We start from the raw sequence: 23835 nt of genomic DNA on the forward strand, positions 1-23835 counted from the left end.
ATCAGGTCGCACTGCGCAGACGCAGGCGACACCACTTCCTCAAGCCCCACTCGCGGCATTATTTAGAAGACGACAACAAACATAGTTAAGTCTGACACAGAGAAAGGGACCGATGGCCGGCCAGCCGGGGTTCGTCTTTATTTAAATTTATGTGTGTGTACTTCTAACATGTTTGGTTGGTAAAATAAATGTTGTAAATTCAAATCAGAGCGTCTTCCGTGTCTGGAATGGATGTATTCTTGAGTCTATAAGGTACGTTAACAATAATATAATAAGATAACCTTGTTTGAAATGAGTTTGGCTAAAAGAAAATTTTGGTTTCGTCTATACTACTAGGTACTTATACTATATTGACTGGGTTAAATAGAACTGCATTTCTAAAAAGAGACTAAAATACAATTTTCATTCACTAAAACTAGACTAAATGTCATAGTTTTCATCGACTAAAATAAGACTAAAATGCTCAGACTTTTAGTTGACTAAAACTTGACTAGACTAAAAAGAGTATGAACGTGACTAAAACTAATAAAAACTAAAATGACAGTTTCACACAAAGACTAGACTAAAACTAAAATTAAAACAGGCCGCCAAAAACAACACTAGTTTTGATCACCAGATGAGGAAACTGTAGACGTAATCTAAAATATCTTAGCACTATTTACAAAACAACAAAAACAAAGCATATATATATAGAGAGAGAGACCTTAAAGGTTTAACACATGCCTACTGAGTCACCATAGCTCACCAGTTTTATCAGAATTACACAGCAATGTCTCCTTCTCGGCTCTCAGTCCAGGACTTGGCCCGTGCTTCATCCATGTTGCTATGGTAAACTGATCTGTCAGGTTCTGTGGCACGACCCACTCTGGGATATTGGCCGCCTGTCGTCCATCAAATCTGAAGATGAGGTCACTGTCTCGACCGTTGTCTGTCAGCAAGGAAGCCGTCCAATTGGTGGACGAGATTCCCACATTTGGGGAATTCGCAGATTTATTGAGATACATGAAAATTTTTATGACCCATTTAAAAATGTGTTGAACATGCAATATTTGGAATAATCTTGAGATATGGTTAGGTGAATTGAGGGGTGAACTGATATTAAAATGCTTTCCCATACTCATAAGCCAATGATTATTTTCATGTTATGACTCTGATAAATGATAAATAAGAGTCACTGATAAATGACAGATATTAAAATTCTATACGATTTTGTCAAAATAAATTTAAAATAAACATTAAAGGGGTCATATGTTGTTGCTAAAAAGAACATTACTTTGTGTATTTGGTGTAATGAAATGTGTTTATGCGGTTTAAGGTAAAAAAAACCACATTATTTTCCACATACTGTACCGGATATCGTCCTCTTTTGGAAGATCAAACAAAGTAGTTTCGCTTTCACAACTAAACACATGGCGGGCTAGAGTGAGCGGAGGCCGGCTTTAGTGAGTGGCGGCGGGTGGGTTTGAGAATGGCGCAGCCAGCGGATTCAACGAAGGAGCATCCGGCGGGCTTGCGGCAACCACATGTGACGACCCCGGGCTGGTGCAAATCTTCCCAGATCGTGACGTAGGTATGTGGGGGCGTGTTAGAACGAGCCGTTTTAGGTAGGCGTGGTTGACTCTTAGCTTTTATAAAGAATATCTCTTTGGATTTGAGACTTTAGTCTTTGCAACTTTACAGATCTTCTTTATGCACCAAGAGCTTGTAACACTCCAAAGAGAAAGGAAAAATTGAAATCGCATCATATGACCCCTTTAAAACTAAAATCAGTTGTTTGCAAAAGAGCTAGTAGCTACAAGTGCATTTGGGCATCACAACATTATAACATTATAATAATATAGTATGTCATTTAACATTATGCTATTACATTGTTAATGCTTTTAGTGACTCTAGTGCTCACTTAAAATTTTTAAATGTGTGTTAGATGATGGCAAAAGTAATCTAAATAAAAAATAGGGGAAATGTGCATGCACAATTAGATATCCATTATCCACTGTTACATGCCCAATTTTGAATCGTAAATTACACATTCTATTATATTGTGCATCCATATTGCCTAGCAAATTGTTTTGCATATTCCTGTAGTATGTGAACGTTTGTGAATTAAACTCATTAAGTTCTGGACTGACTGATAAAAGATTTTTGCTGAAGTTGTCTTTACCGCAGAGCTTTTGCAGAGACTTCTCAGAATAGGTCTCTCTGTCACAGCCCTTCCCAATATGGCTGGTCTGTAGTTCCACCATGGCTCGCACTGAAGATAAAGGGCCATCACAGGTCTCCAGGTGCATCTTGGAAAAGAGCTGCTTGCTGCCTGTTCCAGGTTCATAATCCACACGCTTGTTCCAACCTGGGAGAAAAACACACGTTAGAAACCGGAGTCATAGAGTTACAGATCTAAAATCTGTAATCTATAAATATACATATAAAAATATACATATATAAATACATTTAAATATAAATATAGTATATAAATGCTAACAAAGGGCTTTCTCAGGTACTACAGACCTCCTTGATTCAAACAGCTCACAATTAGGCTAATGAATCACATAATATGGTTTATTTATGTATTTGTAACTATATTATTTGGTTAATTGTTTATTGCTTAATAATAATAATGATAATAATAATTACTATTGTTATTATTATTACAAAAAATGATTTAAAATACTCTGTATTTATTGAACTTGTTCTCTGTTATAATACTTCTGTTCCCACCTTTATTATGAATTACACAACTTCTTTCCATCATCGCTTTGACACACAGTCTATTTGCTTTCATATCAGAGTTCTGCTGTCGCTGCATATTTACATCCGAGCTGTATCCTTTTTATCTTTTAGTACAAATGTGAAGAGGTATCTTCACCAATCATGCTGAAAACTATGGTTAAAAGCAACCAGCAAGGTCAAAGGAAAAAATAATCCATCTGGAATTATTTTCTTACTGACACATGTTATCCTATTGGTCAAGGCTGGCACGTCACTATGTGCTTTAGTATGTGTTCATGCATGTTACATAATTCTGTCTTGTGTGCTTTATAAAACATGAAGCTTAGAGTAAGAATAAACCTAAAGATAAAACATCTCACTCTTCCTTGCTGGCCTTTATGGACTCTTTCTGTATAATTCAGAGAACCGAGTGCTTTGTATTCACCTCAGCTGAGAGATACTCCCTCAGCCCGTTTCCCTAACTGAATATCTTATTACATTATTCATTGGCACTACTGTGGATAAAATGGGGCGACAGTACAGTACCACAGGCCTCCATCTCTACCTCTTTTTGAGGGAAAGGTCTTAAAAAAAGTTCCTCATTAATACCCAAGGTAGCCGTTCTGCCCCAGATAAATTGAGCAGATCAGCTTTATAACTCACTTCAAAACAGGACTACGGAATAAAGTGCTTTCGGTAGCATGACATCAAAACAACGTTGTGTGTGCGCTGCGTAATGACTCATCTACTCCCTGGAGAGTGAATAATTCCCTCGATTATCCAAACACACCAAAGCCAGAGGCCAGACTCATTCTGTTCAATAGAAAGACCATTTCAAGACCTCGGGGTGACGATTAACATTAATTGAGGCATTAAACATTCATTGCTTATTCGTAAATGCCACAGACGCCAAAAAGTCGCGGCAGAGCAGCGCGGGGACTGATTTTGCCACTGGAATTGCAGAAGTAAAAAGAACAGACTGGGATACACATGGAAAAATAATGGGGGAGTGGGGGGTTCGGGGTGACGTGGTGCAGAAAAGGGCTACATGACAGGTGGACAGGAAATGAGTTGGCCAGGAAACTCACCTCATTTCTGACACAGAGTTTCCATCATAAGACTGCCCTGAGATGCTCACGGATGAATGTAATGCTAATTAAGTGACTGGAAGTGGTGCATTTGTATATTTATGGGGTTCTTCTGATTTTATGTTTGTGCTTTTTGAAATCTAATCAGGGAGTGTAGTGGAGAGTGACAGGAAACTATTAGAGAGTGAAAAAATAGCAGAAAATATCAGGATGTGAGATTCAAACCTGTGCCGCAACAAATCAAAAAACTTGTGGAACCACTGTACCAAAGCTCTGAGAACAGCGAAGTCTGTTAGTTTTAAAAAGTGCAGGTCTGCATTTGAACCAAAGCTTTCTTTTTATCTATATGAAAATATTTTAAACAATTAATTAAACCATTTTAATTAAAATAAGCTGTTGGTGAAAACATGTTATAGTATGACATTTGTTTTGTTATTTTCCACATTATCATCTGTAAATTACATTGCCTTTCAAAAGTCTGGAAATGCTTTAAAAGCGGTGTTTTGGACAATATCCGTATAAATCATCATCATTTTGTGATGACTTTGTGTTAAAAAGGACCAAATTAAGCTATAAAAACAATTTATCAAAAGAAAATAATTATTTCTGATAAATGCATGTTGATTTAATACATTTATGGCAAGAAATTATAAGGATTTATGCTGATAATGGCAAAAATCATTTTAAATAATCTTATACATTTTTGGAAGGGTATTGCATGTCATTTTATTCACAGTCAAATAGACTAAACTTAATGAATATGAAATGACAAAATATTGACCAAACTTAAAAGTCAACATAAAATAAGAACTGACCCCATTTACTTTCTTAATGCACACACACACACACACTCAAAAAAATGATTCTTGCCAGTAATTGAAATGAAGCAAACAATTTAAATAAAGTATATTTAAAAAAGCATAAAATAATTATTATTATTCCGAATTACGCTTTCTCAACATGAACGTAATGAATCCGAAATCAACCTGATCAAATTACATAAACTATACCTAATTTGTTGCAGTAAAGCGCGAATGCAGATGTTGCGCATGCGCATATTAGATTTTTTTTTTTAAACTGAAGGCGGCAAATCGACTAGGGCGCGACGACGGTGACTCAACGGTAGCAAGGAAGATTAATGAAGAACAGATGAGGAGATTATACAAGGTAGGATATTTTCTTCATTTATAATTGATGTAGACTTAAACATAAACTATTTTTATTATTTGATCGATCTTGATTTACCTTAACTGCCCTAACTGCACTTTTTGGCGAATGAACTAACGTTAGATATTTTCGGCCTTCCCTGCTAACCTTATCTTGATCATTTTAAAATTTACTATCTTACTATTCGAGTATGTGCATAATTTTTGCATTTAAGCAGATCACGCATGATTTTTTTTTAAACAGTGTCATCTCGACATACGTTAAACGTTAGGATCTCGCGTAAAATCAAATCTGTTATCGTGCGGGGAGAAATTATGTTTAAAAGCAATCTTCCAGGATTCTAGGGCTTGTTTATGAAAATTTGACAGTTTAATAGGTAACTTACTGCACTTAAAGTTACAGGACAATAAAAATGTAAGGCCACTGCAACGTTTGAAGAATTAGGGATCCAAAACCAGGGTAACTCATTATTAGATAAACCATTCTTGATCCAGTTCATTTTGAAAGTCTGGTTAATGACATTAAAATCTAAATTCTTAGGAATAAGACAGATGAGACCTTGTTTCATTGCTTCCGCCAATTCGCCATTGTTTAAACACAAAAAAATTATTCTTGCCAGTAATTGAAATGAAGCAAACAATTTAAATAAATAAAGTATATTTAAAAAAGTATAAAATAATAATTATTATTCCGAATTACGCTTTCTCAACATGAACGTAATGAATCCGAAACCAACCTGATAAAATTACATAAACTATACCTAATTTGTTGCAGTAAAGCGCGAATGCAGATGTTGCGCATGCGCATATTAGATTTTTTTTTTAAAACTGAAGGCGGCAAGTCGACTAGGGCGCGACGACGGTGACTCAACGGTAGAAAGGAAGATTAATGAAGAACAGATGAGATTATACAAGGTAAGATATTTTCTTCATTTATAATTGATGTAGACTTAAACATAAACTATTTTTATAATTTGATTGATCTTGATTTACCTTAACTTTTTGGCGAATGAACTAACGTTAGATATTTTCGGCCTTCCCTGCTAACCTTATCTTGATCATTTTAAAATTTACTATCTTACTATTCGAGTATGTGCATCATTTTTGCATTTAAGCAGATCACGCATGATTTTTTTTTAAACAGTGTCATCTCGACATACGGTAAACGTTAGGATCTCGCGTAAAATCAAATCTGTTATCAAATATATGCAACTTGGATCATTTTAAGATATATATGGTCGACTATGTGCATCTTTTTAGGCAGATTACGCGTCTATTACTTTTTTTTTTAAATAATAGTTTAGCCATCTCGACGTAATGTTACATTTTGCTTTTCTATAAATATGCTTTGCAACTATGCTGAAGCGTTGTTCAAACATGCTCGACATTATATGAAAGTTGCATGTAAAAGTTTGTAGGATGTCCTGTTAAAACAAATCGTGTCCATGAAGTGAAACATGCATTCTTTTCATGCTGAGTTGTACTTTCATTACAAAAATCAAATCATATGTCGTTTTTAATATTCCAGAGACATTGTTGTGACATCAGTCCACATTGAATCTGATTAAAGTCAATCACCGACTTACGGTTTTATTGTATTTTTCTCTAAGGTTCCTGGTTTTTTAATTGTTTTAACAAATATTTAGGAAGAGAAGGGACCATTTACATTTGTGTCTTGTGTTATAGATCAGGAGAAAGCACATTGTTTACCGTACTATGCATTAACTGAACAAGGGTGAAGCTTAAATAAATGTTAACTTTTGCGTTGGATTTATGCGATTAAATTGGATGGAAAATTGACATTTAATTGAATTACATGAGTTTTAACTTTTGGGGTTAAATATTTTTTTGAGTGCACACACACACACACACAAACAAAAAAAATTGAAAAGAATGAAGAAATAATAATAACGTTTATTTTCACAATCTACATCACGTTTAATCTTAACAACTTGCATTTCCTCTGTAACTTAAACTGCGCAGGCTGGATAACGTTAACATATAGCCAAATAGGTATTTAGGCATTATTATCACATTTAGTCTGGCTCTATACTAATATGCAACACCCAAGCTCATATTATTCCGAATAGATAAAATCAAGTCCAGCCATACATTTTTTTCCCTCAGTAAATATCACAGTGTAAGTGTAGACCTGATTGGCAGTGCCAGTTTTCTATGGGTTCTGCACTCAATGAGAGATCTGTCACTCTCAATGGATGGCTCAGGAAGATGGGCCGCTGGACAGAGAGATGGAGAGATCAGTGTTGACAGATGGGATTTGACCAGAGACAAAGAGAGGCTGCCCAATTACACGCTTATGCAAGCGGGAAGCGTCCTCAGCCTTCACCTCTGTGGTGCCTGTCATGATCGTCACTCAGTCCTCACTTCCACCTCACTTCTTATGAATCACACTGACAACACAGGCCATGCAATCTCTCAGCCAATGACTGCTTATTCTCTGGGCGTGGGAGCCTGCCAGCAACTGTCAACACATCTTAAGGCCCTATCATGCTTTAGGTGATAACTGCGCCTCAGAAACAGCAGTGACCCTGGGACAAACTAGGAGTGGTTGAGGAGAGAGAAAAAGAGAAAAAGCACTGGCAATATTGTGCATATATATATATATATATATAGAACAGGAGTGATTTGAAAGTTCTTGTGAACACAAACTTTGATGCATTGTGCATGAGGAAACCAAATTACCCTGAATCAAACAGACATGCATCAGTGAACTGTATCACTGCCAAAACCCCTACATGAAAACTGTATTGCAAAAGAGCTGAGGATTTACAAGATTTGTGGCTAATGCGCTCAAGTCTGACAATTTAGCTTGCTTAGACTGGAAGCTGCCCTTTCATAGAATAAGTCTCTTCTTGGCATAGAGGTGTGTACCTCTCAACAGGTAATAACTCATCTAAATCCATGTCACCTCACACCAAATTCTCTTAAGAAACAGGTGAGTCCCTCTAATTGGTTCAATCGGGATACTGTTCTCAGAACAGTTTCACACTCTCTGTGCTGTCACTTTGACAAGTGTGAAGGAAGGAAGACAAAATACAGCGACAAGATGTGTGGCAACACCTGGGATTAAAGTTCAAATGGCAAAATTTCCTCCAATTAAAAACTGAGAATTTTGTAATAGAGACAATCTGTCTCTTAATGGGAGAGTTCACTAAAAAAACAATACTCACCCTCAAACCACTATTAAATAAAATAGTTCACCCAAAAATTCACATTTTCTGAAAAACTACTCACCCTCAGGCCATCTGAGATATAGATGAGCTTCCTTTTTCATCAGAAGAGTTTTGGAAACATTTAGCATTACATCACTTGCTCACCAATGGATCCTCTGCAGTGAATGGGTGCCGTCAAAATGAGAGTCCAAACAGCTGATAAACACATCACAATAATCCACAAGTAATCCAACCAACTCCAGCCCATCAATTAACATCTTGTGAAGAAAAAAGCTGCATGTTTGTAATCAACAAATCCATCAAGTCCTCTATCCATAATAATATTTCTAGTAATCTCTAGTAATCTCGTCTGAATCAGGACAGAAATATTCACAAATCATGTACCATTTACAAGTGAAAACAGTCCAAAACAGTTCTGAACAAATATGTCTGTGGATTTTAATGTGAGAAGACAACATGGGATCGTTATTATGGAAGCATTATTATGGATTATAGCGCCAGAAGCAACGGTTTAAAGCTAAAATGTCTTAATGATGGATTTGTTTCTTACAAACATGAAGCTTTTCACTTCACAAGACATTGATTGATGGACTGGAGTTGTGTGGATTGCTTATGGATTACTGTGATCTTTGAACTCTCATTCTGACGGCACCCATTCGCTGCAGAGAATTCACTAGTGAGCAAGAGATGTAATGCTAAATTTCCCCAAAACTTGTTTCTGAATGAAGAAACAAACTCATCTACATCTTGGATGGCCTGAGGGTGAGTACATTTTCAGTAAATGTGTATTTTTGGGTGAACAATTCCTTTAATTTTATTCAATGGAACACAAACAGAGAAGTGTGGAAAAATTTGTCATGCTACTCATCCATACAATTATTAATAAAGAATAAATTAGAATGGATAAATTGCATTAAATGTATAAAATAATAAATATATATTTAAATTAATTCAATTTTGCTTTTGGGAATTTGACAACCCCTGGTTAAAAAAGCAGTTCAAATTCTTTACAATTTCTTTTTTCGTGTTCCACAGAAGAAGGTCATACAGGTTTGGAACAATATGAGGATACATTTTCAATTTAGTAAAAATATCCCTATAATGCAAAGTCTTGAGATTTATTTAAATTGTGCGCACCATACACAAACAGCTGCTGAATGTTTTACAAAGTTTGACTTTTGTCACGATTGAATTAGCTACATTGTTTCTTCTCAGAAGGACTTGGGTTTGTCGAACTCTTCCTGGCTGAAGAGAGAATGAAAGCTTTTTTCCGCTCTTTTCACGCTCTAAACACAATTTTAGATGACAGTGATTAGGCGTCTGTCTCTCCAGTCCCTGACATCCGCTTTTTAATGGCTCTACTGAAGCCTGTGAATTGAATTCATCTGCACATATTTTCCACGCCTCAATCAATGTGTGAAAGAAGGTAAACTGTGAAAAAAGCTGCCTTGTCTTTTTCTCTGATTTAATGATGTTGAAAGCTCTGCCTACTGACTGTTTAGAACAAATCCATTGCCGCAGCATATGTAAAATGTATCGGTTGGCCCTGTCATGTAGGCATAAGATATTAAAGGAATACCGGGCTCTTTCAGAGAGGTCAGTGTGAGTGTGTGTGGACGAGCTGTAGGCTGAAGCTGCTGTGCAGTCCCTGTGAGAAGAGGGAGTCCACGGATATCGATCTGTCTAGTTAAGACCACTAACAGTGTATGCCACAGATGAGAGGAGAACAGAACAAGGGATCACAGAGGTCACTGAGGACAGACTACTCCACGGAGTCACAATACTGGCCATTTTGTGGATGGAGGTTGTGGGTGGATGTAAGGCAGAGACAGAAACTTGAGTTTGCAATTTAAGTCACCAAAAATCCTGACATCCACCCAAATTCTTTTTGGAATGTTCATGAGAAGTAGTGATGTCCGATTTATTAACATAGCATTCTTTTGAATCAGATCTTTTGAGTGAATCAGGTCAACTCTTCAGATTCAGATTCAAGTCAATTTGAGAATTACAATTGTGTCGCCATTGTCATCAAGAAGACATTTTGAAAAATGCTTCATTATTTTTATATGTTTTCATACAATTGTTTTAACCCCTCTTAACTATTATTGTCTGGCCAAAAGCAGATGACACATTCTTCAAAATATCTGCTTTTGTGTTCTGCAGAAGAAAGAAGTCATACAGATTTAGAATGACTTTATTGACTAAATGATGACAGAATTTGGGTGAACGATTGCTTTAAGTCAAAAAAGCTGACCTGAGAATCGACAGGGACTGTTAGAGATTAGAGAAAGATAAGAAAATAGAGAACGTTTTTCTCTGAATATCAAGATATATATAAATTCAAATGACTATCTATTTTGCTCTTTCTTCCAGTGAACATTTCACAGTGGCACTCCTTCTAGAAAATTACTATTTTCTAGGACCTCCCCAACACAAATAACACATTTAAAAATTTAAATGCAATTAGCTGACGTGGTCTTGAAAGAACTAAAGAAAGTCAATAATTCCTGGAGAAAGCTGTCTGTTAGCATTCCCATTCATTTCAAAGGTAGTTGGTACTGCCGCATGATCCTTTCAGATCTCTCTCTTTTTTTTCATACACACACTGAATTTGCAAGGAATTGCAATAAACATCTACATTACAATTACAAAATAGTAGCAATACATACAGTACGCTGCTTGCAAAAAATTTGATCAGAATAAGCAGCTAATTTGAAATATAGGAAGCCAGGAATGGAGCAACAGTAAAAGTTAAGGCAACAGTGTGAGGTATCCACTGACCCTGCCAGCCAGGCTTGCACACTGGTTTGACGTCAGTGTGAACAGAGACACTTTCTGTCGCCCTTTTCTGGCCACAATCGTAAGCGGTCACCATGATTTTGTAGTGCTGCTGTTTGTCATAGCTCAGTCGCTCCGTGTTCCTGATGTTGCCTGGAGAGAAGAATAAATGTAAGAGAGAAAAACAAACCCATTATATGTGAGACAATTTGCAAATAAAATTAAAGACTCACTAAGTGGAATGTGGAAAGTAAAACTTAAGAGAACAATTTGTAATTGTTGCAGCTGCCAGACTGAGATACTACACCAACATATGGTTTTAAAAAATAATTAAGGTCCCTTACAATGGCTCTGGCCAAATGTTTTCAATCACAAAAGTAATTTCAACAGTCCAAGTGTCCCTGTTTCAGCAATTACGGATTATATCTGCAAGACTGTTTCTAGTACTGCTAATTAGGATATATACAATTATAGCTAATCTCTATATTTTGCATTTCACAAGGCTTTATAATGGTTTATTATCTGCATTCATGGCTAATAGAATTATGTAAGTGGGACATATGGCTAATAAAACTACAAATGTTGAATTTGTACTTTGAATGTTCTTCTGTTCTTTTATGGAGAAAGCAAATGGGATTTGTATTTCTGGTGTCACTGAAAATTGTATCCACCTTTTCTACAAAGCATTCCAACTTTTATGGGTACTGATTAAAAATCAATGAATACTGCTCTACACTACTATTCTAAAGATTAGTGTTGGTATTATTTTCTGATGTTTTAAGTCTCTTATGCTCACCAAGGCTGCATTTATTTGATCAAAAAATACAATAAAATAGTAATATTGTAAAATATTATTGCAATTCAAAATATATTAAATGTAATTTATTCCCATTTATGGCAAAGCTGAATTTTCAGCCGCCATTTCTCCAGTCTTAAGTGTCACATGATCCTTCATTCTAATTAGCTGATTTGGTGCATAATAAACATTTATTATTATATCATCAATGTTGAAAAGAGTTGCTGCTTAATATTTTTGTGAAAACCATGACACTTTTTTTCAGGTTTCTTGATGAATAGAAAAGTTCACAAGAACAGCACTTATTTGAAATATATATATTTAAAAAGTCTTACAGAGCCAAAACTTTTAAACAGTCACACGATAGTGTTCACATGATATTACTGAAGATAAAAGTAGTCAAATGACACATGAAGCTAACAGTTTGGCATAGTGCTAACTGGTAAGAAAAGCTCTTGATCAACTCTTGATCAGCTTTTGATTAAAACACTATGTTTTAGATCACGCGCTGAGCAAGCGAGACACCCACAAACTATTGCGCTGATGTACAGTAACGAACAAACATGTTATATATACTTGGAAGCCGGTTCTGCTTCCACTAAGTAGGATGCACTTTCCTTCAATAAAGACATATATAACACAATCAATTACTACCAACACGAACCTTTGTACAGACACGATGTACAGATCTGACATTGTTGTATGAGTCATTCTTCATCAGCCAAGAGTTAAAGGTACATTCTGAAAAGCCAGACCATGCTCTAGAAGCTTTTTTAGAGATGAGTATTCTTCCTGGTCAGCAGCTCAAGAAGTGCCAGACTGGCACTGTTGGTTGAAAAAAAAGTCAGTAAACCACAGACTGTACACTTGCAGAGCTCCAGGTTAAAGAACCATAATGACATGGATCCTCTACCAGGTACCTGTCATTTGAGTAATGAGTGCCTTTTGTCACAGGGCTGATGTGTGTAATTTAGCATTTAGTGCCCACAGTTGCTTTAGGCGGCTTTGAGGCTGATGTTTGGTGTATGGCGATGAGTCCAAATGCACTCCATGGTGACAGAGTTCATATGAGGCTGAACTAGCAGCTAGTGATTTGATGCTCTCGCACGTCTGTGGGCCTGTAGTTATTTTTACCTGCTGGCTGCATTTCAATGAGATCAGCCGTGCTGTCAAGGAGACAGCAATGAGGAATAGAGGTCAGTCGCTCTGGGCTCCCAGACCAAGTCTGCATCAATCCTCAGAGCCACAAAGCTAAAGTGTGGCTTGAAAAACCCTCAAAGCCATACTTCAACAAACACAGGTACGTGGGAGGAAGGAGGAGGGGTGTGTGTGTGTGTGTGCGTGTATGTGTGCGTGTGTGTGTGTGTGTGTGTGTGTAAAACAGTTGTTAGAGCTGATTACAGCAGCTAAAGTCAGGCGGCGTGATTAAGAGCAGTGGAGTTTTAAAAGGAACAGTTCTCCTCCAGGGAGTTATCAATGGGCCTCTGTCTGTGCAGCACAGATAAAAACAAGAGTATGACAACAGAATATGAGAAAAAGAGAGCGAGACGGTGAATGCAAGTGTGTGAGACCCTTAACTTGCCTACGTTTTTACATGTGCAGTTCAAACTGGGGCATCATGGAATTTTTTTTTTTTTTTAGGGGTCACAAAGGGCTGTCCTGGGTCACTTGAGGGCTTTTCACACTTGAAATAGTTACCCCTGGGTCATTCTAAACCCTGGGTAAACAGAATGCTTCATGTGACGCGTTGCTCATAATTTACCCGGGGTTAAAATTTAATCCTGGCCATTCATAAACTGATGTTTCATGCTGTACATGCCTAAACCCCGGGTTAATGTTTTTATTTGCATATTTGTGGTGTCAGTTGATTGGACAATTGCAGCATGTGACCCGTTTACACAGCCTTGTATACATTGCTGACAAATTTTTCCTGAAAGGACATTTCGGACTATAAAAATAAGAATAAAATAGTCTCTTCTTCATTCCAGTTGACATGTTTTCTGTCACTATTTAACATGTTTGCTCTTAAATGATGAAACGACTGTTTATACAATGTGCTGTGTTGCTGTGAATGTCCAAAGGCATGTGAATATGAGGCACATCATTGGTTGTCTGTTGCAAAGCATCAAGCAACAATATTCAAACACCGTATCGTTTCTCACTGTATAAGTCTGGCAGCACAATTCAGGGTTAACAGTGCAAAAGTGGTTCTCCAGAGCAGGGTTTCATAACCCCGGGTAAAAAGCAGTGCTAACCCTGCCTCTAAATTACAAGTATTAAACTGTAAAATTTCTAGGTTCAAATCCCTTCTTTTAATATATGAATGATATTTTATTGAATTAATGTATTAATATCAATTTTTTCATAAACCAAGCAAAATTACAGCTCAGCAGTCACGTAGATCACCATGCATTCTGCTGAATGAAAAGAGCAGTTTAAAGGTATATAGTAGTTTACCCAAAACTTAAAAATGACAAATGAAAACTGTCATTTACTCACTCTTATGTAATCAAACTTTTATGGCTCTCTTTTGTGGAACAAAAATTATATTTTGAAATAACCCTCAATGTTTTTATCCATACAATGAAAGTTAATGGGGTCCAATGTTGTTTTGAACCCCATAAACTTTTATTGTATAGGCAAAAATGGTTTAAACATGCTTTGAAAGGTCTACTTTTGTGTTCCACAGTAAAAAAGTCATGTGGATTGCTAATAGAATTTTCTGTTAAAATCAAATAATATGTGAAATGTACAATTAGATGGGAATGATTTAGATAGTTTAGACAAGTGAATTCTGTCACACTTTTCTTTATCTAAAATAAATCACGCACCATAATTATCATAATATCATAAATCTGAGGGGGCGCGTGCCTCAGTTTGAATAGGCATGACACTTCTGACTGAAACTTTAAGCATGCGCCTCAGCGTGTGTTTGAATTTCTGTTCTTTCAGAATAAAAGCATAAAGAACAAAGAACACACATTTAATGGCCTCCAGCATTTTAATGCTGCTGATGGTGTAAATTCAATCTTAAACCCCCTGATATCTCTTATTTTTCACATTCCCACTCTTTTTCTGTTTTTATTATTTCTGTCTATCTTCCTATTCGTATCTATCACTCTCCTTTTCTCTCAACAAATTCCATTCAAATAAAATGGATGTGTCAAATATTGTCTCTTTGTGTCTCTATGCTTGAAACAACGTTCTTGGGTGCACAAAAACGAGGGTTTTGAAATCTCGTAGAAGATCTTTAGTAAATTACCTCAGGTTTCAAAATGAATCATGTGGTACCGCCACCAACACAAACCAACCTCCCTCCCTCCTACCTAACGTCATTAGAGCATGTTTCTGTACTCAAACTATTTAGCATTCTCACTGTAGTTTTCCTATCTCTCTCCTGATCTCATTCTCTATCGTCCCTTCCTCCTCTCTCTGGACCAGAGAACACAGTGCCAGTGGGCCTGTTGTATTTAATAACTCACTCTGCCCTCTGATCCACAGTAAATGATGGAGCCAAAAGCCCTCAGAACAAAATCCACCTGGGTGGCTCATGCATCACTCCTGGCACTAACCAAGCAATGTCAATGCCAGTCGCACTGCAGACGCTGGCAAGGCCCAAAGCGGCAAGAGGAAGTCAATGAGACAGGAGCTCTGAGTTCGACGTGAGCCCCTAAAAGAGACCGCAGCACTTTGAGACAGCTGACATCCCACCAGAGAACATGAGAGGGAGGCAGACAGCCACAGTGGAGAGACGGGTGTCTGATCTGCGGCACCGTGGCGATGTGATCCGTGAGCTCCGGTCGCCCCAGCACCTCAGAGTCATCTCTGACGTGTCCGGAAGTGTCAAAGATTGGAGCTCTGACCATCCAGCTGACCAATGAGCCATTTAATTCACTCACGCATTCAACGATAACCAAATAAGACATCAATTCTGCACTCGTGAATGATGAATACAGAAAACGGAAGCTAAAACAACTCAAATTCAATCATCTTCACCCAAGAGAGAATTCACAGGTGAAGTACAAAAGTGAGAAAATTATTTGTTTGTCTTTATCAATTTCACACTATTCATGCAATGAAAATAACAGTGAGAAAGACAGGTAGAAAGTAAGACAGACCAGCAACAACAGAACTGGTGTGGAAAGTACATCAAGAATTGCTACTCAAGTAATATTTTGGGGATTTTGTAACAAGTAATATTGAACATATACAGGTGCATCTCAATAAATTAGAATGTCGTGCAAAAGTTCTCTTACTAAAAAAAAAACATGTTAAAAGAACAAAATCAAACAAACCTAATTTTATGTCTTACTCTTTACTTTGAAGGCCTAAAATAAAAGATATACCTTATATTTATAGACCGGAAGTAGTTTTCTTTAAATATAAATTATATTTAATTATAACCATTGTTAATGATTGGCGAACTAGATCAACATTCACTCTATTCAATGCAAAAAAAATAAAAAAAATTGTTTTTGAAAGTCATTTACGCTCATCAAGGCTGTATTAACTTGATCAAAAACAATATTATAATATTAATACATACTATGCATACTTTTTGACACCAGAAGTGTACATTTCTGTTTACCTGAATCTAGTACGCTGTAAAGACTTTAGTCAAGATAATTGTGTCTGAGGAAATTAAATAAAAAATTCTACTTCTACTAATTTTGACACAGAATGCACACTTTATGGTACATACAACTTCTGTGTACTTTCACACATGTCTGAATCTAAGACTTACCATTTCGATCAATAGCAAAAGGTGTATCCTGTGTAACGATCTCATAGTTGCAGATTTGGCTGTACTGCGGAGAGCAGTCCTGATCCCAGGCCTCAACTTGCAGAATGCTGTCATAGATCTTGCCCTCAGTAACAGTGGCACGGTATAAAGGCTCCCTGAACACTGGGGAGAACTCATTTACATCATCCACCTGGATATGAACCACCGCCCTGCAACAGAACCAGAGGGACAGACAGAGAACAACCAATCAGGGTGAGGAACAGAAGAGTTGTTAATTTTATAGAACAGAGGTGCTAATAGACCTGAGACACAGATATTACACCTCTGAACTGTGCGACTGAATTGCAAATAGCTTTACACGTTAGAGAAATTAACGAAGACAGAAAGTAGTTCATCTCTGAGCACTGTACTGAAACCACACAAGGGTGGACTGACTGTAAATATTTACGTTGAGGAAAAAAATGTTAGTGTCACATGAAAGAAAAAAAGCAGTCTGTACCACGGAAATTACCAAAGAGCAAAAAGTGGAAAACTAATCAAAACATCCATAAAAACCCACCAATAAATTGCAAAAATGGCTGCAAAAATTTCCTGGTAAAGGATTTTTAATATGTTTACTTGATAACAATACTACTCTGAGGTGCAGCAGGCAAAATAGATGGCTTGGTTTACCTACCTGATGTTTCATCACAATGAAATTACTCATCAAACATTAAGCTGTTTATCAAGCTGCATTCGGCAAACCGACACAAACACAGATGAAGCTTTGCCTGCAATATGTCTGCAAATACAATCATTGCTAAGTAATGCATTTCATTTAGAATGAATCTGACCATTCACAATGAAAAACAAATGAATATCTGAGAATGTAGGCTGAGGGTGCAGGTTAAGATTTAACTTGAGAATTTTTTTAATTAGCCAAACTACACAAATGCAATTATACTGTACATATACACATACATAACCCATGTTGTAATCTTTTTTTTTAAATGTCAATTTTATTTAAATCATTTTATTTAAGAAATTGATCACATCACACATGAAATGAAGATTGCAGTCATGTTCATTGCCTATTTAAATCTATTTATTGTACATGGAGCGGTTCTCCTCCTCTTGAACAACTGTGAACATTTGCTTTTGCCACTAGGTGTCGAAACAATACGCATCGGCATACTGAAAATAAATGTAGAAAACAAAATATAATGGACATGTCCCTCCTTTCCAACCCCAAATCATTTGTATGGTAACTAGCCTGAAAAAGAGCTGAGAAAGTTGCATTGTGGTACACAGAGCTCACATAAAATCTTAAAGAAGTCTGCCGTTCAGTCAAACCAAATGTGACCTTCTTTGACAGAAACATAAATTCACGTGCTGTTGTACATCTTCCTAAATGAAGACATTAAGTTAATGGGACCTGCATTTAGATTATCCCGCTGAGATCCTGTACTCGGCGATCTCTCTTGCATGCACGCGTTCGAATACACCCCTTTAGTATCACAGTGTCAAGAGACATTCATCAGAACGACCCAAGCTGTGAAATCAAAAGCACTTCTTCATCTCTCTCTCTCACAGCAGTGGGTGCCTGAAGCGCGGCTCTCTCCTGCACTTCATCAGAGCTGTGTTTCAGCTGCAGCGAGCTGCTATTGTAAGAGAGATTGTCGGGCACGTACGGAGCTTCCGGCAACTTTGTAAACATCTTGATGGGTCATCAATGCAGGGCCAGCCAGGGCTGGGTGTGTAGAAATGTGTGCAAGCATATGAGTGTTTATGTGTGTCTGTAGCCAACTCATATCCTGGAGAGAAAAAAGAACCAGGGAAAGAGAGAGAGAGCAAAAGAAAGCTTCACTCTGATTTGAGATTTGAGGTGACAAGTATAAACTTCACCACAGTTCACAGCAAGGATGATAACTATAATAACTATAACGTTTTAGTAATCATTCTAATTGTATGAGAATAGCAAAGTCCACACCACACCTATAATGGTAATTTCCATTATTGGAACGATTTTCTCCAACTGATGAATGCTAAAAACACTGACAGCCAATCAGAATCCACCCGACTTTAAAGAGCTCGAGCATTTACATTGGCAGGTGACATAACTGCAGCTTGCATTCATAATAAACAGAACATTATCGTCCGTTGGTGTGGACGCTATATAGGTGTCATTATAGTTATCTTTATAGTTAAAACTTCAACTGTTCTAGTGCTTTACTGGCTGATTTAAATAATAATAATAATTATAATAATAAAATAAATCTACATAAACAAAATAATTATAATTAACAAAGAGCACCAACAATGAATTAATCAACTGATTAATCAGCTCATAAAAATGAATTAACTGATTGTGCTTTGTGCTAGTGTTTCTGTTGTCTCACTTCAATCAGTCAGTGTAAGTGAGTGTTCAGACCAACACTTCAGCTAGCAAATAATCACTTCATTACCTTATTACACCTTATTATTTTCAATGAAATATGGAAGAAAACAGCAGTCAGGCAAAATTATTAGATTTTTTTCATAATATATAAAGATGATTCATAACATATAGTAAAAACTAAAGGTTAGAATACACCACATTCTGTTGACGAATTGTAATCTGGACGAGTCAACTCTAGCTGCTGAAAGTCAGAGCCAGTCTCAGATTTTGAACAATCGGGAGTTGACAGATTTAGCAGAAAATCGTGTAATGTATGATAGGCACAGACTATGATTCCATTTTATGTTTTATGCCGATTTTAGAACAAACATTGCTTTTATTTGTCATGTGTCTCATAGCAACAAGATGCATGTTTCTGCGTGAGGGATTCTTTAAAGTACTTTGGAATATCACATTAATAAAAAAATAAATAAAATACATAAAAAAATAACAACCACAAAATTACTCCAAATTAAACATAATGGTTTAAGCTGGTAAGCTGTCAGCACAGCAGTTGGTTTCCTCATGACTCTTCTGCCTCAAAAGCTTCCACAAATGTGGCAAAGCTTCATTCTGCTTTGAAATTCAATAATGAGATGATGAATTAAACAAATGGATCATTTGCACAGCAGAACGCCAGTCCCTTAACTTACACAGTCCACATCACAGAGACTATTGCTCCTCTTGCTTGTAAATTGCAACTTCTACTAAGAGTCTTGTAAATTTATCCAAAATGACCAACAGCAGGCTACTTGAACCACTAGACCAAAATTTTCCAGGTGACCTACCACTTCAAGAGTAAAACAAAAATTGTGGACCACATAACACCCCGAATGTCATTGACTTGATATCTTTTTAAGAGTCTTGAGTCTTTCATAAATTTGTTTAATCAGTTAAAATAATTGTCATGAGTTAATTAGTCAAATTAAATCCTGGTACTTCTCATGTAATTATTTTATTTAGGCCTTTTTTTTTTTTTTTACAAAAACAAAAACAACATAAAAGAAAAACAGTCAATCAACTTGCAGATCCTTCACAGACCATCAGTGGACTTCAGTTTGAAGCAGCTGAACTAAACTACACCAAACAGGATCAACCAAAGTCTCTCTACTTACTTGTGGCTCTTTTTCCAGTTGGCTCCACTTGGGCTGGCTCCACAGTCGTAGGCCTGGATGATGAAGGTGTACTCCTTCTGCTGCTCGCAGTCTATGGGACCCCGGGCCCTCAGCACACCTTCACCAGATGTCCTGTTCAACACCTCAGCCTCAAATGGGGCCTCCTGCCCATGAATTTTAAATGCACAGATCTCTCCTGAAAGAAACAAGACACAGAAGGCAGAATCAGTGGCTGCGAAAATACACAAATTACTTTCTTTTTTCCGCCTGCATCTCAACAAGCTATCATTGCTATAAATTTCACCCAGCAGGCCGGGCCCCCCAACCCCGGAGCAGTAATATACAGGACACGGTGTGCTTTTAGAACTGAATCTATTCGTGCTGCGAGAGGAAGAATAACTGTCTGCTCGTGTAATTGCCTCATCGCAGAGCTGGAATCACATTGTGCAAGAAAGCAGAGTGCTCAAGTACAGTGTTTTGAATGTGGTAATGACTGTGTGCACAGATAGCCTCGCTCTCGTTCTCAAGCGGCCCGCCCCACCTGAGAAGAAATTGTTACATATAGACAAAGAATAATTGCGACAATATGTCTTTTACCAAGCCATACTAACTGTAAGCAATCGATTTCTTTCAAATTAGAAATAATTAATTCGTAATATACATTCAAATTTTAATTACTCTTTTCCTACTCAGCTAATATGAAACCATGGCATAAAATAATCAAATCAAATCAAGGTACATGAATTTCACTAACATGGTATCAAAGTACTATAATACCAATCTAATACCATCACTCTGACATGGTAGTTTTTTTTTTATAGTAGTTTTTTTATAGTATTTTTTTTTATAGAGGAGCTGTTTAGAGTAAATTTTGTGGTTATACTATGCTATTTTTTGCAAAAGAAAAGAAAATAATTTCACTGCGATGGTATCATAGTACCATGATACCTGCATCAGATACTATCACTTTACCATGTTTTTTTTTGTTTGTTTGTTTTTTGTAAGGGATGGTAGTATATTTTATGGTTATAAAATAGAAATAAAAAAAAATAAAATATAAAGTAAAATGAAATGTAAATAAATAAAAATAAATGCATTTCACAGCCATGGTACCATGGTACAGTACCATGATAATGTCATCTGATGCTATCACAGCATTTTTGTTTTTTGTTTTTTTGTCTATGGTATATTTTATGGTAATACTACGGTATTTGTTTTAAGGGTTGCTAATCCTAATATACATTTACATTTGAATTGTGACATTTGCTGAAGTTTCAGGATGTCTATATAACAACTGATAGTGACACGGCTAACACGGGGGCTGATTATTGATGTTAGAATGTGTCTTTTAATTCCCAGGTGACAGTTTTCACTTCACTTAAGTTTTGCTGTAGACTTGGAAACAATTTCATCTAGAGACTGCAATTTCTTCTAGAGACACACCCACAGTGCAGTTCTGTCCACACAATCACAGATAATGTTGACACACAATCTGTTGACACCACAACAACTCTGAGACCACAAGAAAAGACATTGTCTTGCCACTGTATCTGTTCACTGGTCCTTTCTTGGCAGTGCTTCTATCTTGCCATACCGGCTCTTTTAGGGATTTGGAAAATCGCCACAAAAAAAACCATTGGAACTCTGACCCTGAGACAGCTGATATCACTTAAACCCCGGCAGGTCTCCGGAGCAAACAACGACGTGCCGTTACGCTGTGTGCTCAAGCCTGCTGCTGCGGACAGATAAGCCTAACTTTCTCTCATTGTTCCATTCTCTCTCAATTTCTTTTTTCATTATTTTCTTTTTTCCTCTTCTTTTTAAGCAGATCTGATTCTCCGCTCGAAAATCTCTCTCCTCCCTCAGTGCTGAAATAACAATTTACCCTCCACAGTCTGTTCCTGTAAAGACTTGGCATTTAAATTTCCCCTTTCTATTAGCCACACGATGCTTTGTCCAAATTAAACGTGTAGCACAATGGGGCAGGACGGCGGCAGAAATCAAACATAACATGGCCGACAGCACATACAGATATGAGATTTGCAATTCTGTGATCATTTTTGATGACTATATGAGATGAGTTGTAACACAAATGGGAAAGAACATTATAGAAGAATAACAATGATCACAATGCATATGCACAAAAAAAAAAAAAAACATTCACTGGTTAAAGAAAACAAATAAAATTCCACTTAGTGCTTGGGAGTCACGGGTAAACCCATTTTCCGCTCCGTCTGCTGCTGCAAATGCATTTTCCAGATTCAATTGGAGAAAGAGCAAAAGGGTCAAACCATACAGCACAGGAAGTGCGGGCAATGCGGATGTATATGTACAGGGTAATGATGGAGGGAAACCGTGAGCTAATTTACATCATGTCTCTAGATGACAGCTTGAAAACAGCAGCATCTCCTCCTGCTCCGCCAGCAGGTCTGTAATCATGTGGCGAGCTCCGCCGAGCCTAAACTCTTTGGAGTTCCCCTTTGAAAGCACTGAAGGAAGTATTAAATTGGGCCGACAGATGTACCATGTTTTTAATACCACCTCACATCAGCTCTGGGAGCGTAAAGAAGGGAGTTCTTGGTAAGCCAATTTGAGACTAATGAATGAAATCATCCATGTAATATCGGTACTGCTTACTGTAGAAATTCATTTGTAGTGGGGTGGTTTACAAGGAGCATGAGCGGTAAACTCCAGAGACCTGGATGACCTCCATCTCGTAAACCAATTCATTTTCCTGTTTCATATTTGGAAGGAGCGCAAATTAGATGTGTTATATGGGACGCAGCCAGAGACAGACTGGAGATCATAATGGCTGAGTCATGCAACAGCTGACTGCAGTTCTTCACTGTTATCAGAGATGTTATTTGTTATATTGAGGCAACTAAAACCAAACTTTCAGGTGGTACAGTTGTACAGAAAAGTTATAGGTCAAAAATCAAGACTGATTACGCTTCGATTATTATTTGTGTAAATGCTGTCAGGCCTAATATCAATCTTAATTAATAGCTCAAACTGGCTTTTTAATATTTCATGACAGAACTGCTGGCAACTTCTAAATCCTCACCTTTGAGTAGTTCAAATCAATATCCACAGTAAATTAGTCTTCAGTGAGATCTGTGCGAGTCTTGTTTATAAATTTAGCCTTGTTAGCGTGTATGAAAACAGACAAATCCAGCCAAGAATCTGTTCAAACATTATCTACTCACTCTACTCAATATACATTTTAAAGCTTTGCTCATCAACTTCAAGGTCAAACAAGACTAAGCACAATGCTCCACATCAAGAAACAGAATTTTGCACACAGAAATTTAATTGCTGAAGGTTGCCAGGATGCTGAGCTGTTGGTTGCTAACAGGTGTTCATACTTGCCTGCAGTATCCTGGTGGTAAATGTGAGCTTTACTGTTGGCACTCCTATTGCTAGTCCCTGACATTTTCTTATAATTAAACTGTTCATTGTCGTTGGCATGGTCAGTGCCCCAAATGACAATTCTTAAAGGGTTAGTTCCCCCAAAAATGAAAATTAGCCCATAAATTACTCACCCTCAAGTCATCCTAGGTGTATATGACTTTCTTCTTTCAGACAAATCCAGTTGGAGTTATATTACAAATTGTCTTTGATCTTTCAAGCTGTTTAATGCCACTCAGCGGGTGTTGCATGCATCAGTCCAAAAGAAGTTAAATAAAAAGCAAATCCATCCATAAAAAAAGAGTGTCTCACACGGCTCCGGGGGGTGAACAAAGGCCTCCTGTAGCGAATCGATGCGTTTTTGTAAGAAAAATAACCATATTTAAAACGTAATAATCACTTTAATGTAGCTTGTGCCAACAGT

At 37.0% G+C, this 23835-nt stretch overlaps 1 protein-coding gene across 1 annotated transcript in view; it reads right to left on the minus strand.

Annotated features, from left to right (window-relative positions):
* LOC107706338 (calsyntenin-2-like) overlaps positions 1-23835 on the minus strand; it is a 223520-nt gene that overhangs the window by 45316 nt on the left and 154369 nt on the right. Inside the window, exons 3-7 of the mRNA XM_016510011.1 lie at positions 20004-20199; positions 16473-16681; positions 10936-11085; positions 2129-2347; positions 746-979 (exon numbers count right to left, since the gene is read on the minus strand). Coding sequence (XP_016365497.1) covers positions 746-979; positions 2129-2347; positions 10936-11085; positions 16473-16681; positions 20004-20199 — 1008 coding nt within the window. The remainder of the gene's footprint in view (positions 1-745; positions 980-2128; positions 2348-10935; positions 11086-16472; positions 16682-20003; positions 20200-23835) is intronic.

The sequence above is a fragment of the Sinocyclocheilus rhinocerous genome, unplaced genomic scaffold (genome assembly GCF_001515625.1).
Source record: "Sinocyclocheilus rhinocerous isolate Xijiao unplaced genomic scaffold, SAMN03320098_v1.1 scaffold444, whole genome shotgun sequence".
Lineage (NCBI taxonomy): Eukaryota > Metazoa > Chordata > Actinopteri > Cypriniformes > Cyprinidae > Sinocyclocheilus > Sinocyclocheilus rhinocerous.